This window comes from Palaemon carinicauda, chromosome 29 (genome assembly GCF_036898095.1).
Source record: "Palaemon carinicauda isolate YSFRI2023 chromosome 29, ASM3689809v2, whole genome shotgun sequence".
In the NCBI taxonomy this organism is placed as follows: Eukaryota; Metazoa; Arthropoda; class Malacostraca; order Decapoda; family Palaemonidae; genus Palaemon; species Palaemon carinicauda.
Window position 1 is genome coordinate 76287887 of NC_090753.1, and position 14895 is coordinate 76302781.

General features: G+C 41.0%; 1 protein-coding gene across 5 annotated transcripts in view; it reads right to left on the reverse strand.

The window, feature by feature from the left end:
* The window catches only part of LOC137622268 (homologous-pairing protein 2 homolog), a 116379-nt gene that overhangs the window by 40541 nt on the left and 60943 nt on the right, over positions 1-14895 (reverse strand). The window contains exons 1-3 of one of the 5 annotated variants that reach the window (XM_068352795.1): positions 13000-13147; positions 9722-9832; positions 1050-1359 (exon numbers count right to left, since the gene is read on the reverse strand). In XM_068352795.1, coding sequence (XP_068208896.1) covers positions 1050-1199 — 150 coding nt within the window. In that variant the 5' untranslated portion in view covers positions 1200-1359; positions 9722-9832; positions 13000-13147. Of the gene's footprint in view, positions 1-1049; positions 1360-9721; positions 9833-12712; positions 12931-12999; positions 13153-14895 lie in introns of those variants that run through there. The other 4 variants (XM_068352794.1, XM_068352796.1, XM_068352797.1 and 1 more) reach the window with 4 other exon arrangements.

Below are 14895 nucleotides of genomic sequence, written 5' to 3' on the forward strand. Positions count from 1 at the left end.
TCCAGCCTAGTTTTGGTGTTCACTATATATGCATGTGGATAGGTAAAAGGAATTTGTCTAGTATGTTGTCACTCCTAGCTAATAAATAAATGAGAGAGACAGCATACCATGTGCCACTATTCATATGACAAGGAATCCGACTCCGTAAAAAGGTTGTCTGATAAGCAGAAGATTGCCAGTGCTCTAGGTGCAGGGTAAGTGAAGATGATAACAGTAAGAGTGGGTACTACTGTATATTGTGGGTAAATAACTTGATGAATAACCCTGGCTACCATCTGGGACTTAAGTTTCAAGTTTCTTACTAACATTCAGTATACCATCTGGGACTTGGTTTCATGTTTCCTACCAACATTTAGTGAAAAATAATTTCTATTTTGCAGACCAACCTAAGAAAAACGGGCATTTAACTTGAAAAAAAATGAGGGACATAGAATCAAGTAAAAAGTAAGAACTACGTGAATGGATCATTTTAAAATAATTTCAGGATATCATCTGACCTGCTCAAACTGGCAAAATAACTTCACTCTTATATGAACACAGCATGAAGTTTCTAAGCTTACAGTACTACTGCACTTCCCAGCTTCATTATCGTGGTTGTTTCTTTTTTACATAAATCTTTCCAGATGTGAAGCAATTAGGTGATAAATCTCTTGCATCGTATGATAAAAATCAAATGCAATAATTATATACAAAATTGTTACAGTATTAGTTGTGTTTATATTACAAATCTGAAGGTCAAACAATAGAAAACTCTAAGATCCTACTGAAATAGATATAGCATAAGAAGAAATTGCACTGCAATACACACAAGATATTAAAAGTTATAAGGTTAAATGTGTCTGGTTTCAGCTCCAATTTCACCTGAAGAGATGTATTTCAGAAAAGGTCACAAGAAGTTGGGCTTTAATACCATACAAAACTAGGTACTTCAACAGATACCATGGAAATAACATTAAAAACCTACAGAACTACTGAACATTAGCTAATATATTTTTTTTATTTCTAACCTTAAATCTAACGTACTTCAAATCAGTCTAGTTGATACTTACTGATACTAGCTGATCAAGTGCCTTTTGCACGGCTGTTTTCCCTATGTCCTTGTGTAGGTTCATAAATATATCATTGACGCTGTAAGGCCTGTTCTGCTGTTCCATGTACAAACGAACCCGTTCCATGGCTTCGAGGTCCTTCTTACTCATTGTTCCTCAGTAATAAAACAGATAGCAGATATAAAGGTCTCATACCACTTCCTTCTTCCAGCGTGGCAGAGTTTTTTGTGACTTGCTCTTCAGGTAAACTAATTCTCCAAACCTATCTCGAGATACTTTACATAATTTCTGATGTGGCTTACATAGAAACCTGAAAAAAAAATTGTTTTTAAATATTAAAACATCCTGCCTTCACCATTAAAAACAAAATCTCAATGTTTCACATCATGAAGCTACTGTTATACAATATCCCTATTACATCTATTTTTCTGGGGGCTAATTACCCCAGTGATATAACTAATTCCAAAATTTCCTAATAATATGTTATTTTTATTAATAAAATAAATTTTTGAATATACTTACCCGATAATCATGTAGCTGTCAACTCCGTTGCCCGACAGAATTCTATGGAGGGATACGCCAGCTATCACAATACTAGAAGGGGGTGTATTTACCAGCGCCACCTGTGGCCAGGTACTCAAGTACTTCTTGTTGACACCTCCTCAATTATTCCTCGGTCCACTGGTTCTCTATGGGGAGGAAGGGAGGGTCGATTAAATCATGATTATCGGGTAAGTATATTCAAAAATTTATTTTATTAATAAAAATAACATTTTTCAATATTAAACTTACCCGATAATCATGTAGCTGATTCACACCCAGGGGGGTGGGTGAAAACCAGTGTACAAGATTAAAGGATAGCTAAGTATCCCATATTTCATATAATCAGTTATCCACAATAACAATGAAATAATAAGTACCTGGTAAGGAAGTCGACTTGAACCGTTACTCTGCCTTTAATAAGATCGTCTTCCTTACTGAGCGCAGCGTTCCTCTTGGGAGGCTGAATCAACTCAAAGGTGCTAAAGTATACAGGGCTGCAACCCATACTAAAGGACCTCATCACAACCTTTAACCTTGGCGCTTCTCAAGAAAGAATTGACCACCCGCCAAATCAACAAGGATGTGGAAGGCTTCTTAGCCGACCGTACAACCCATAAAAAGTATTCAAGAGAAAGGTTAAAAAGTTATGGGATTATGGGAATGTAGTGGCTGAGCCCTCGCCTACTACTGCATTCGTTGCTACGAATAGACCCAGGGTGTAGCAGTACTCGTAAAGAGACTGGACATCTTTGAGATAGAATGATGCGAACACTGACTTGTTTCTCCAATAGGTTGCATCCATAACACTCTGCAGAGAACGGTTCTGTTTGAAGGCCACTGAAGTAGCCACAGCTCTCACTTCATGTGTCCTTACCTTCAGCAAAGCAAGGTCTTCTTCCTTCAGATGAGAATTTGCTTCTCTAATCAGAAGCCTGATGTAGTAAGAAACTGAGTTCTTAGACATTGGTAGAGAAGGCTTCTTGATAGCACACCATAAGGCTTCTGATTGTCCTCGTAATGGTTTTGACCTTTAGATAGTACTTAAGAGCTCTAACTGGGCAAAGTACTCTCTCCAGTTCGTTCCCCACCATGTTGGACAGGCTTGGGATCTCGAACGACTTAGGCCAAGGACGGGAAGGAAGCTCGTTTTTAGCCAAAAAACCGAGCTGTAAGGAACATGTAGCCGTTTCAGATGTGAAACCTATGTTCCTGCTGAAGGCGTGGATCTCACTTACTCTTTTACCTGTTGCTAAGCACACGAGGAAAAGAGTTTTTTAATGTGAGGTCCTTAAAAGAGGCTGATTGGAGCGGTTCAAATCCTGATGACATTAGGAACCTTAGGACCACGTCTAGATTCCAGCCTGGAGTGGACAACCGACGTTCCTTTGAGGTCTCAAAAGACCTAAGGAGGTCCTGTAGATCTTTGTTGGAGGAAAGATCCAAGCCTCTGTGGCGGAAAACCGCTGCCAACAAACTTCTGTAACCCTTGATCGTAGGAGCTGATAGGGAGCTTACGTTCCTTAGATGTAACAGGAAGTCAGCAATCTGGGTTACATTGGTACTGGTTGAGGAAAACTGCATTGGCCTTGCACCAGCTTCGGAAGACTTCCCATAAAGACTGATAGACTCTGAGAGTGGATGTCGTCCTTGCTCTGGCAATCGCTCTGGCTGCCTCCTTCGAAAAGCCTCTAGCTCTTGAGAGTCTTTCGATAGTCTGAAGGCAGTCAGACGAAGAGCGTGGAGGTTGGGTGTACCTTCTTTACGTGAGGTTGACGCAGAAGGTCCACTCTAGAAGGAAGAGTCCTGGGAACGTCGACCAGCCATTGCAGTACCTCAGTGAACCATTCTCTCGCGGGCCAGAGGGGAGCAACCAACGTCAGCCGTGTCCCTTTGTGAGAGGCGAACTTCTGAAGTACCCTGTTGACAATCTTGAACGGCGGGAATGCATACAGGTTGAGATGGGACCAATCCAGCAGAAAGGCATCCACGCGAACTGCTGCTGGGTCTGGAATCGGAGAACAATACAAGAGGAGCCTCTTGGTCATCGAGGTAGCGAATAGATCTATGGTTGGCTGACCCCACAGGGCCCAAAGTCTGCTGCAAACATTCTTGTGAAGGGTCCACTCTGTGGGGAAGACCTGACCCTTCCGGCTGAGGCGATCTGCCATGACATTCATATCGCCCTGAATGAGCCTCGTTACCAGCGTGAGCTTTCGATCTTTTGACCAAATGAGGAGGTCCCTTGCGATCTCGAACAACTTCCTCGAATGAGTCCCTCCCTGCTTGGAGATGTAAGCCAAGGCTGTGGTGTAGTCGGAGTTCACCTCCACCACCTTGTTAAGCTGGAGGGACTTGAAGTTTATCAAGGCCAAATGAACTGCCAACAACTCCTTGCAATAGATGTGAAGTGTCCTTTGCTCCTGATTCCATGTTCCCGAGCATTCCTGTCCGTCCAGTGTCGCACCCCAGCCCGTGTCCGATGCGTCCGAGAAGAGACGGTGGTCGGAGGACTGAACAGCCAATGGTAGACCTTCCTTGAGAAGAATGCTGTTCTTCCACCACGTTAGAGTAGACCTCATCTCTTCGGAAACAGGAACTGAGCCCGTCTCTAGCGTCATGTCCTTTATCCAGTGAGCAGCTAGATGATACTGAAGGGGGCGGAGGTGGAGTCTCCCTAACTCGATGAACAGGGCCAGCGATGAAAGTGTCCCTGTTAGACTCATCCACTGCCTGACTAAGCATCGGTTCCTTCTCAGCATGCTCTGGATGCATTCTAGGGCTTGGAAGATCCTTGGGGCCGACGGACAAGTCCGAAAAGCTCGACTCTGAAGATCCATACCCAAGGAGACAATGGTCTGGGATGGAACGAGCTGAGACTCCTCAAAATTGACCAGGAGGCCCAGTTCCTTGGTCAGATCCATAGTCCATTTGAAAATCTCCAGACAGCGACGACTTGAGGGAGCTCTTAAAAGCCAGTCGTCTGACGGAGCCGGACACAAGATCATGATACTGCTGCACAGTCTGTAAACTGTCAATCATGGGCAAGCGAGGAAGTACAGTGACAACCCGAATCTGTCTAGACTGTCTGGGTCGTACAGACAACTCCTTAACGGGTTGCTGAGGTTGCCCACTGCGTCACAACAAGTCCCTTCTGTTGGTTGTTGAACGTCTTCCCCGTGACACATTGACTCCGTAAACAAAAAATCCTCTAACAAGGACTAAGCTTGGACTGCATGTCATGCAACACAGCTCAAGGTCTATGGGAGCAGGTGTGGTAACAGACGGGATTAGCGGCTGAAGTGTAACCATTACCTTCCCTGTAAGCATGTTATGCTTAAATAAAAGTCCATAAGAGGTTATGCAGCTAAAGGCTCCCTCCAAATGACAGAGTCCTCAAGGGAATATCAGAAGGAGGGAGAAAAGAACTTTCTCATCTACAGGGACCTTATCCTAGAAAAGCTAAGTTCTCTGAGTGAGGGTTCACTGGTGCAAAGCAGCAGACTAGAAGGCAACGTTATGAAACTGCTTGACAGTCTAGTGAGTTGGCAACAACCCAAGATGTGTTGAGAAGCATGCGGTAAGGTATGCAGAGCATGATGTATGCAGAGTATGCTGTATGCAGAGCATGCTGTATGTAGAGCATGTTGTATGCAGAGCATGCTGAATGCAGAGCATGCTGTATGCAGAGCATGTTGTATGCAGAGCATGCTGAATGCAGAGCATGCTGAATGCTGAGCATGTAGTAAGTAGAGCCTGCTGTAAGCAGAGCCTGCTGAAAGGAAAGCAGAGCGTGTGCATGGCGTTTAACATTTCTCAGAAATTCCATGACCAGTGCTAGAGTGCTTTATGCATGCTTGCATGGGGTTTAAACCATGGTATGCTGAACAGCAGAGTCAGAACGAGCTGGAACAACAACAGAGGTTACCTCAACTTGAGGGAAAACCTGAGGTTCAGACTGCATAGGCTGAACAACAGACGGAGCAGAAGGCAGGTGCAAGGGTGAAGGAGGTTGACTCCTAGCAAGAGTTGCACCCAAGGATTGCACCAGCTGAGCGGAGGACGGAGGCGGAGTAGTCCGTTCCTGTTCCTGAGAGATGAGTGGAGCATGAGAAGGTTGAGGCTGCGCAGAACAAGGTAAAGTTCTAGCAAGCTGAGGCTCCTGAGGCGCAAGTGCATGGTGTAGATGAGCTTGCCTAGATGAGGGTTGAACTCGGTGCAGCGCTGGTTGAGCAGACAGACTCACGGAGGGGAGAGGTTGTTGTACCCCAACCGAGAGTTGCACCACTGGTGGAGCAGCAAGGGGAGGAGGAGGAAGAGTGTAACTCTCCTGATCCCAAAGCAAGGGTTGCCTTAAAGAAGGCTGAGGCTGAACAACACTGTGAACAGCAAACTCCGAAAGTGGTTCAACATCGTACGCCTGGCAGATGGTGCTGCGACCAGGCGGAGCAGGTGCAGGCTGGGCGAGCACAGGCGGAGCAGGTGCAGGCTGGGCGAGCACAGGTGCAGCGAGAACAGGTGGAGGGAGTGCAGGAGGTGCAACACTCTCAGCCCGACACTCACGCATCAAGTCCGAAAGCTGTGCTTGCATGGACTGTAGTAGAGTCCACAACATCATACGCCTGGCAGATGGTACTGTGATCAGGCGGAGCGAGTGTAGGAGGAGGGAGTGTAGGCGGAGGCGTAGGAGCAACACTCTCAGCCCGACACTCACTCATCAAGTCCGAAAGCTGTGCTTGCATGGACTGTAGTAGAGTCCACAACATCGTACGCCTGGCAGATGGTACTGTGATCAGGCGGAGCGAGTGTAGGAGGAGGGAGTGTAGGCGGAGGCGGAGGAGCAACACTCTCAGCCCGACACTCACTCATCAAGTCCGAAAGCTGTGCTTGCATGGACTGTAGTAGAGTTCACAACATCGTACGCCTGGCAGATGGTGCTGCGACCAGGCGGAGCAGGTGCAGGCTGGGCGAGCACAGGCGGAGCAGGTGCAGGCTGGGCGAGCACAGGTGCAGCGAGAACAGGTGGAGGGAGTGCAGGCGGTGCAACACTCTCAGCCCGACACTCACGCATCAAGACCGAAAGTTGTGACTGTATGGACTGCAGTAGAGTTAACTTGGGGTCGGCAGACACTAAGTTCTGCTGAGGTAAAGCCTTAACAGCAGAGATCTGTTGTGGCAGAACCTTACTCCTCTTAGTCGGAGTGTAATCAACTGATGACTGAGGAGAGTCAGAGCTAACCCAATGACTGCATTCGGGTTGTGAACTTTAACTTCGTACGTCTGGCATAGGTCTGGACTTAACGTTTAAGAAGTCTTGAGACCTGAGACCAGCGTTACTCTGCCTTTATTTTCTCCCCTAATCTCTTCTGCAGACGAGCAAAATAAGGGCTCAATCGTCTGCGGGTGGGAGTGACGGTCTCGGTAAGACACGCCCACAACCACCGAGAATACTTCTGTGCGCCGATCAAGGCCTGCTGAACCCTTATGCCCTTCGACATTGCTTCTCCCCTGGGCTTGGGAGCTTGCAAGAGGTCCCGGACTGGGAGGACGACTGGCGCGCACAAAAGTACCCTCACGCACTAATCACTTATCACTTTGATTTCTGTTTGCACTTATTTCACTGAACTCGAAACTTTAAGTGGTTTGTACCTGAAATACGCAATTCTATCCTTTCTCAAAGTTAGTAATTGCGAAAACAGAATTACAATGTAACAGAAAAATCTAATGAAAGATAAATCAGTGGTTGGAAAGAGACTAAACACTAGATCACTCTAGAAACGTTTAGTTTCTTCCCCTAAAGAGACTAGGGAGAAGAGCAAAAAAAAACGATAACGACGTTACTCGTACGCCTGGCAGGCTTGAATGAAACGTTTATCCTCTTTCTCCCTCCGTCTCTATCTCTCTCTCTCTCTCTCTCTCTTGACTTAGAACCTGAGAGAAGAGCCCAATCATATATATCGTTAAAACATATTATTGTTAAAGGAAAAAAACTGAAAAGTTCCTTTATTAGGATCAAAACCATTAAGTTAAGAAAGAATGAACAAAACGCTAGACACGGTTACTCTTACTGCAACGTGAAACCGTGAACATTCTTTCTCTATCGTAACGATAGAGTGCAAGTTGAACGTTCTGAACGTCAACAACTGCAGAGACAAAACAAAACGTTAGTTCAGCTTTGAAAACAGTACGAGACTGTCAAAGAAAATCTTTCAAACTCTGTGGCGGAAATAGCATAATATGTTAACAGGTAAAACCGAAATGACGGGCTCAAAGTTTATTAACTTCGGTAAAAGACCGCCTACTATTAGGAAGGTCGAATATAAACAAATATAAAAATTAATTTTAATGAGTTTATAATAAAAGGAAGTTAATCGAAGAGGACTATAAGAGGCGGAGAGATATAAAATAAATCTATAACTTTTGTTAAGCAAAATTAAGAAAGAGAGTCTATACTCTCTTAGACACCAACACTTCCGTCTAAGGGAAGGGTCGGCCATTGAAAGGTGAACGAGAGTTCATACTCTCTCGTCACCAAAATTAATCAAATTAATTCCAAAAGCTAACTAAGCTAATATAGAAGTTTTCCAGTAAAGCGACAGCCGAAATCAAAGAGAAATACTTCACCAAAGTCGTGAAAATACTCCAAGAACATAAGCGTATCCCAGAACGTCTTGCCGGAAGCACGACAGAGGAATAATTGAGGAGGTGTCAACAAGAAGTACTTGAGTACCTGGCCACAGGTGGCGCTGGTAAATACACCCCCTTCTAGTATTGTGATAGCTGGCGTATCCCTCCATAGAATTCTGTCGGGCAACGGAGTTGACAGCTACATGATTATCGGGTAAGTTTAATATTGAAAATTTGTCACTAATTAATCTAAGTAAATACTCTACTATCCAGGAGCCAAGACTCGTTAACAGAATTTTCCTTATTCGAACTAGCAGAGGTCATCAACAGTGCCTGGGATTTGCCATTTGATCAAGGGGTACAGGAAACATCAATTTTACTCCTATGAAAGGAGTGTTGCTGTCATGCTTGTGCAACCAAATGGCAAAATCAAACATATTAACAAAAGAGAAATCTTGAGCGAGAAAGGGGCTCCAAAACATATCAAATTATACTATAACACTTGCATCTATTCAGCTTTGAAATGGGATAAGAATCTGCAGTGACATAAAAAAGGGATTTTGACGAAGGAAAAATCTATTTCTGGGGAGAGACCTCTGACGCCCGGTGAAAAGAGTCCTTCTTTACACTTTTCTGATATAAATCTTCCAAATATACCAGAGAAAGATAAAAGCATGGAATGCAAAGACAGATCTAGGTACTGTATGTTATACTGTACCTCTACCATATTCGTCATGTCTCATGACGTAGGCTAACCTCTTCACACCTTTCCTGGCAGATGTAATAAGCTAAACTGGGCCCTTGTGCAGCTATGCTATGCAATACTGAGCAAGAAAATTTACTTCTTATATCAAAATCCCCCAGCAAAGGCCAGTCTAATAATTATGGAATAACTTGGGTAGTGCCATAGCCTCTGTACCATGGCCTTCCACTGTCTTGGGTTAGAGTTCTCTTGTTTGAGGGTACACTAGGGAACACTATTCTAGCTTGTCTCTCTTCCTCTTATTTTATAGTTTATATAGGAAATATTTATTTTAATGTTATTGTTCTTAAAATATTCTATTTTTCCTTGTTTCCTTTCCTTACAGGGCTTTTTTCCCTGTTGGAGCCCCTGGGTTTGTAGCATACTGCTTTTCCAACTAGGGTTTTAGATTAGCAAGTAGTAGTAATAATAATAATAATAATAATAATAATAATAATAATAATAATAACAACAATAATAATAACTATAGGTAGCCTTGATTACAGTACAGAATGTCTTCAACATACAAACATTTGGAAATACAGTACAAACAAATCCAACTGAAATCGTAAATCTCGGATATTGTATCAAAAGTTTGTATGCTGTAACAGGATAACAAAATAAGGCAATAAAACAATACAGTATTACATAAATACAATAAGCTAAATGACATTTGCAATAACATTTATTTCATAGGAAATGGGACTCTTTGTTGACTTTTGCAGCTATAAATGGTAGGTATGGAAAGTTAGGTTAAACCTACCGTAAGACAAAATTGATCAGAATTAGACACACAGCTTCTTCAAACCTATTAAGTATGTAACTTGAGGACCTCTGTATGTAAAAGTATTTCTAAGACAAGTGGCAAACCCATCTGTAAATGAATGAATGAATTATGGTATTGTTAAATGCAAATAAAAACCCTTAAAACTCAATTAATTAAGATTAAACATTGATGTATATATATTCATCCTGGGTGTCACTTCCTTTGAGATACTGAAGTTTGACTTTTTATTGATATCTATGTCATTCTGAAACTAACATAAACCACCAATATCAAAACACTTCATGAGAGTTGCTGCTCAAATGGACCGAAAGGAAAATCCTGACAACTTGAACCATACCATGTAGTTCAAGGGCTGTTAGCTTAAGTGCAAGTAATGGCAATGTTTCTCACTAGAATACAAAAAAAATTATCAATCATTACATTTCCCAAAAATAAACTGGGTTAATATATGATACTTTAATTACTAGCGAAACTGAAATTCGCTATAAGAAATGGACGACTGCTGGCTAGTTTGGTATTTTCTCTATATGTTTAATAGAGGCTGGGCCATAATAACTTACGTATCAGTTGATTAAAATGTGATGTCTACGGTCTATCTCTCACTATAAGTCCATTGTTTACATTTGGGAGACTGATGGTGAGTTATTGCACATGCGTTGCTTGCACTCGCTTTGGCCAGCTTTACTGTTTTTTGTAAGAAGTAATCATTACCTGTCTTTTTTAACCAATTAAGAGCTTCCAAATTATTATCATTATTATTAAATGCTAGGCTACAACCCTAGTTGGAAAGGCAGGATGCTAAAAGCCCAGGGGCCCCAACAGGGAAAATAGCCCAGTGAGGAAAGGAAATAAGGAAAAATAAAAATTTTTAAGAATAGTAACATCAAAATAAATATTTCCTATATAAACTATAAAAACTTTAATAAAACAAGAGGAAGAGAATCTAGATAGAACAGTGTGCCCGAGTGTACCCTCAAGCAAGAGAACTCTAACCCAAGACAGTGGAAGACCATGGTACAGAGGCTATGGCACTACCCAAGATTAGAGAACAATGGTTTGATTTTGGAGTGCCCTTCTCCTAGAAGAGCTGCTTACTATAGCTAAAGAGTCTCTTCTCCCCTTACCAAGAGGAAAGTAGCTACTGAACAATTGCATTGCCGTAGTTAACCCCTTGGGTGAAGAAGAATTATTTGGCAATCTCAGTGTTGTCAGGTGTATGAGGATAGAGGAGAATCTGTAAAGAATAGGCCAGACTATTCGGTGTCTGTGTAGGCAAAGGGAAAGTTCCTGGACGTTGTTCTACAACAAATATTTTTTTTCCACCCTCCCCTTCAGGTTGAGTTAACCATAATCACGTAAAGACATCTCCAAGAGGGAACTTATGGGAAGTAAAATCTATTTTGAAATTTAATGCAATTTAATCGGTCGGCAATTGATTACAGTGAAAATTATCTCTGTTCAGTGTATTGATATAGTTACTCATGAGGAAGTAAAAATTAAACCAGAAATAATGAACAATTGGGCGGGCGAGCGCAGCTCAGCATGTACTGCATACCAGAATGTAAGAGCAGTGGGATTATGTATATTTGCAAGCGAAGCAAGCCACGGCTAAGCAAAAACCATTAGAAGGATGTGAAGTGAATCTTAGAGAATTGTGATACTATAATTTTCATCCACTTTCATGAACCATATATTTTTTCCAACTGGTTATCTTGTGTTTATTTTATATTTCTAACCATTATTATTGCAGCAAATCACTTGTTTTTGGCATTATCATACTAACCCACCCAAAATATCCAGGTTTCCCATTGGGGTCCCCCATACTTGTCTTTATATAAGGGTCCAATAACTCATGAACAGGTGGGTGGTTTGCCCCAATAACAAAGGTCAGAAATGCATAGAACATAAGATAGAGAGTAGGAAAAATATATGGTTCATGTATTTGTCTAGAAATTATAAAGTATCATATATTCACCTTCAATTGCAGCAAATAAAATTATCTGTGAGCAAGGCAACCTTAAGACTTGGGTACGACACGTTGCCCGACTACATTGTAATTTCCTAAGATTTTGTAAGGTCGAGGTTAAGTTTCAAAGGCTAATGCATAATATATGTAGAACTGGGCTGTGTACAGTAGTTAGGCAGCCTAAGGAAAAGGCTCAATGGCATAATTTCAGTTGGGTTTGGCTACCTATAAAGGCATAAGTTAATTCAAATTACAAAAGGTGCAAACTGCAATATCAAACTTTTGCTGCAATAGAACTTGAGACATAATCTCTTCCCTCCTCTGAAGACATTTCCTCTTTTGCTCTCTATTCCTGCTCAATGCAGACTTATTGGAGTTCCTTTCTAGGAGTCACTGTTTATGGATAAACACTAAAATCATAAAAACAAATGAAATCAACAAAAATGTCACCCTTGTCTCTGTTGACCAGATCCCCCTGGCTAAGCCGGAGTAGTTTGAGTTCTGAAATGTTTGATCTATGGGGTATTACAGTATTAAACATACTTAGGCTAATACGGTAAATTTGTATTGTATTACAGGGTATGATTTTCGCACAGAAAATATATGATTTCCTATAGTAAATAACGTGATTTAACCGAATTTGACCTTCATTTCAACCGGAATCAAACAGATCAACCAGCCCGACTAACTTTAAGTTGACGAATTGGTTGATGTTATTACGGATGAAATGAAGGTGAAAACCAGTTAAATCACGTAATTTACTATAGGAAATCATATATTTTCTGTGCGAAAATCACACCCTGTAATACAATACAAAAATATCCTAGATTCACTTAAATTTACCCAACTAATAAAATGTAGGGAGCCTTTGTATATCAGCGGCCAGTTAAAACGTATAAAAGAAAGTTTAATCTCTTGAGACTGTTCCTACATAATAGATACTACTGCACCCGTAATATACATCGGGTAAAACTGCAAATTCCCGAGAAATTAATACATACAAAAGAAAATAGTAAAGCAATGGCCACTAGATGTCAATTAATACACTAAATCATGCTTTCTATTTCCACCAATGATAATTATAATATCACACACTCCAGACTGTAATATTTCCATAAGACTTTTACAATAGCAGCAGCCTATCACAGGCCCCGTTTGAGCCTACGGGCGGACTATTTACGAATAAAGAAAATTAATAAAAAAAACAAGACAATATAAGTTAATAAAAATTAGAAAAACTTAAATTCTTTCAAATTAACTATTAAACATATCAGAATACGTAACACACCTAATTTGGGATAATATTTCCTTGATTAAAGTTCAGCTTAGTGAGACTTGTTATTGTCAACAGATCAAAATAAACATTAGCGCCAATTCCTGATCACTGAAGTACCTTAAGACTAGATTGGACTAAAATCTGACATTGATATTGACCTAAAGGACGCCATGATAGTAGATGATTTGTTGTCAATGGACAGTGTTATTTTCTTTGTGGTAAATCATATTATCATCCTTATTACTAGCTAAGCTAGAAACCTGGTTGGAAAAGCAGGACGCTATAAACCCAAGGGCTCCAACAGGGGGAAAATAGCCCAGTGAGGAAAGGAAATAAGGAAATAAACTATATGAGAAGTAATGCACACATCAAAATAAAATATTTTAAGAACAATAACAGCATCAAACAGATCTTTCATATATAAACTATAAAAAAGATACTTATGTCAGTCTGTTCAACATAAAAACATTTGCTGTAAGTTTGAACTTTTGAAGAGCTGAAAATGATGGACAACAACAACAACAACAACATCAATAATAATAATAATAATAATAATAATAAAAGATCAAGCTTTTGAGTTACTAAAAGATTACTTGGTTGGCAGAAACTACTGTGTAGGATACAATTTGGAAACTCTTATTCATCATATGAACTATCAATTCAGAAGAATACTCCAGAAAACTGTACTAAGCCAAATCTTGTTTTGTAACTGATCTCTTTCATTTGGTTATGATCTCTCTCTCTCTCTCTCTCTCTCTCTCTCTCTCTCCCTCTGTTTCTGAAAGAGATCAGAAACAAGGTGAGAGAGAGAGAGAGATCATAACTAAAATGAAAGAGATCAGATACAAACGAGTGAGAGAGAGAGAGAGAGAGAGAGAGAGAGAGAGATCCTAACCAAATGAAAGAGATCAGTTACAAAACAAGAGAGAGAGAGAGAGAGAGAGAGAGAGAGAGAGAGATCATAACCAAATGAAAGAGATCAGATACAAAACAAGAGAGAGAGAGAGAGAGAGAGAGAGAGAGAGATCATAACCAAATGAAAGAGATCAAATACAAAACAAGAGAGAGAGAGAGAGAGAGAGAAGAGAGAGAGAGAGAGAGAGACCGATTGGCCACTACGGAAGATGTCAGAAGACAACATCATCTCCTTTGGAAGAAAAAAAAAGAAGAAATTATAGGATTGTGGAAGGGTTTATAAAGATTTTTTGGGTCGTGACTCAGATGTGATTATTCCAAAAGAGAATTTTAGAGTAGCGTCTTACTGAAGTGGAATTTCCCTTCGACTATTCAAGGTAATTGGTATTCATCTCTCTCTCTCTCTCTCTCTCTCTCTCTCTCCCTCTGTTCCTGAAAGAGATCAGAAACAAGGTGAGAGAGAGAGAGAGATCATAACTAAAATGAAAGAGATCAGATACAAAACGAGTGAGAGAGAGAGAGAGAGAGAGAGAGAGAGATCCTAACCAAATGAAAGAGATCAGTTACAAAACAAGAGAGAGAGAGAGAGAGAGAGAGAGAGAGAGAGATCATAACCAAATGAAAGAGATCAGATACAAAACAAGAGAGAGAGAGAGAGAGAGAGAGAGAGAGAGAGAGACCGATTGGCCACTACGGAAGATGTCAGAAGACAAACATCATCTCCTTTGAAGAAAAAAAAGAAGAAATTATAGGATTGTGGAAGGGTTTATAAAGATTTTTTGGGTCGTGACTCAGATGTGATTATTCCAAAAGAGAATTTTAGAGTAGCGTCTTACTGAAGTGGAATTTTCCCTTCGACTATTCAAGGTAATTGGTAATCATCTCTCTCTCTCTCTCTCTCTCTCTCTCTCTCTCTCCCTCTGTTTCTGAAAGAGATCAGAAACAAGGTGAGAGAGAGAGAGAGATCATAACTAAAATGAAAGAGATCAGATA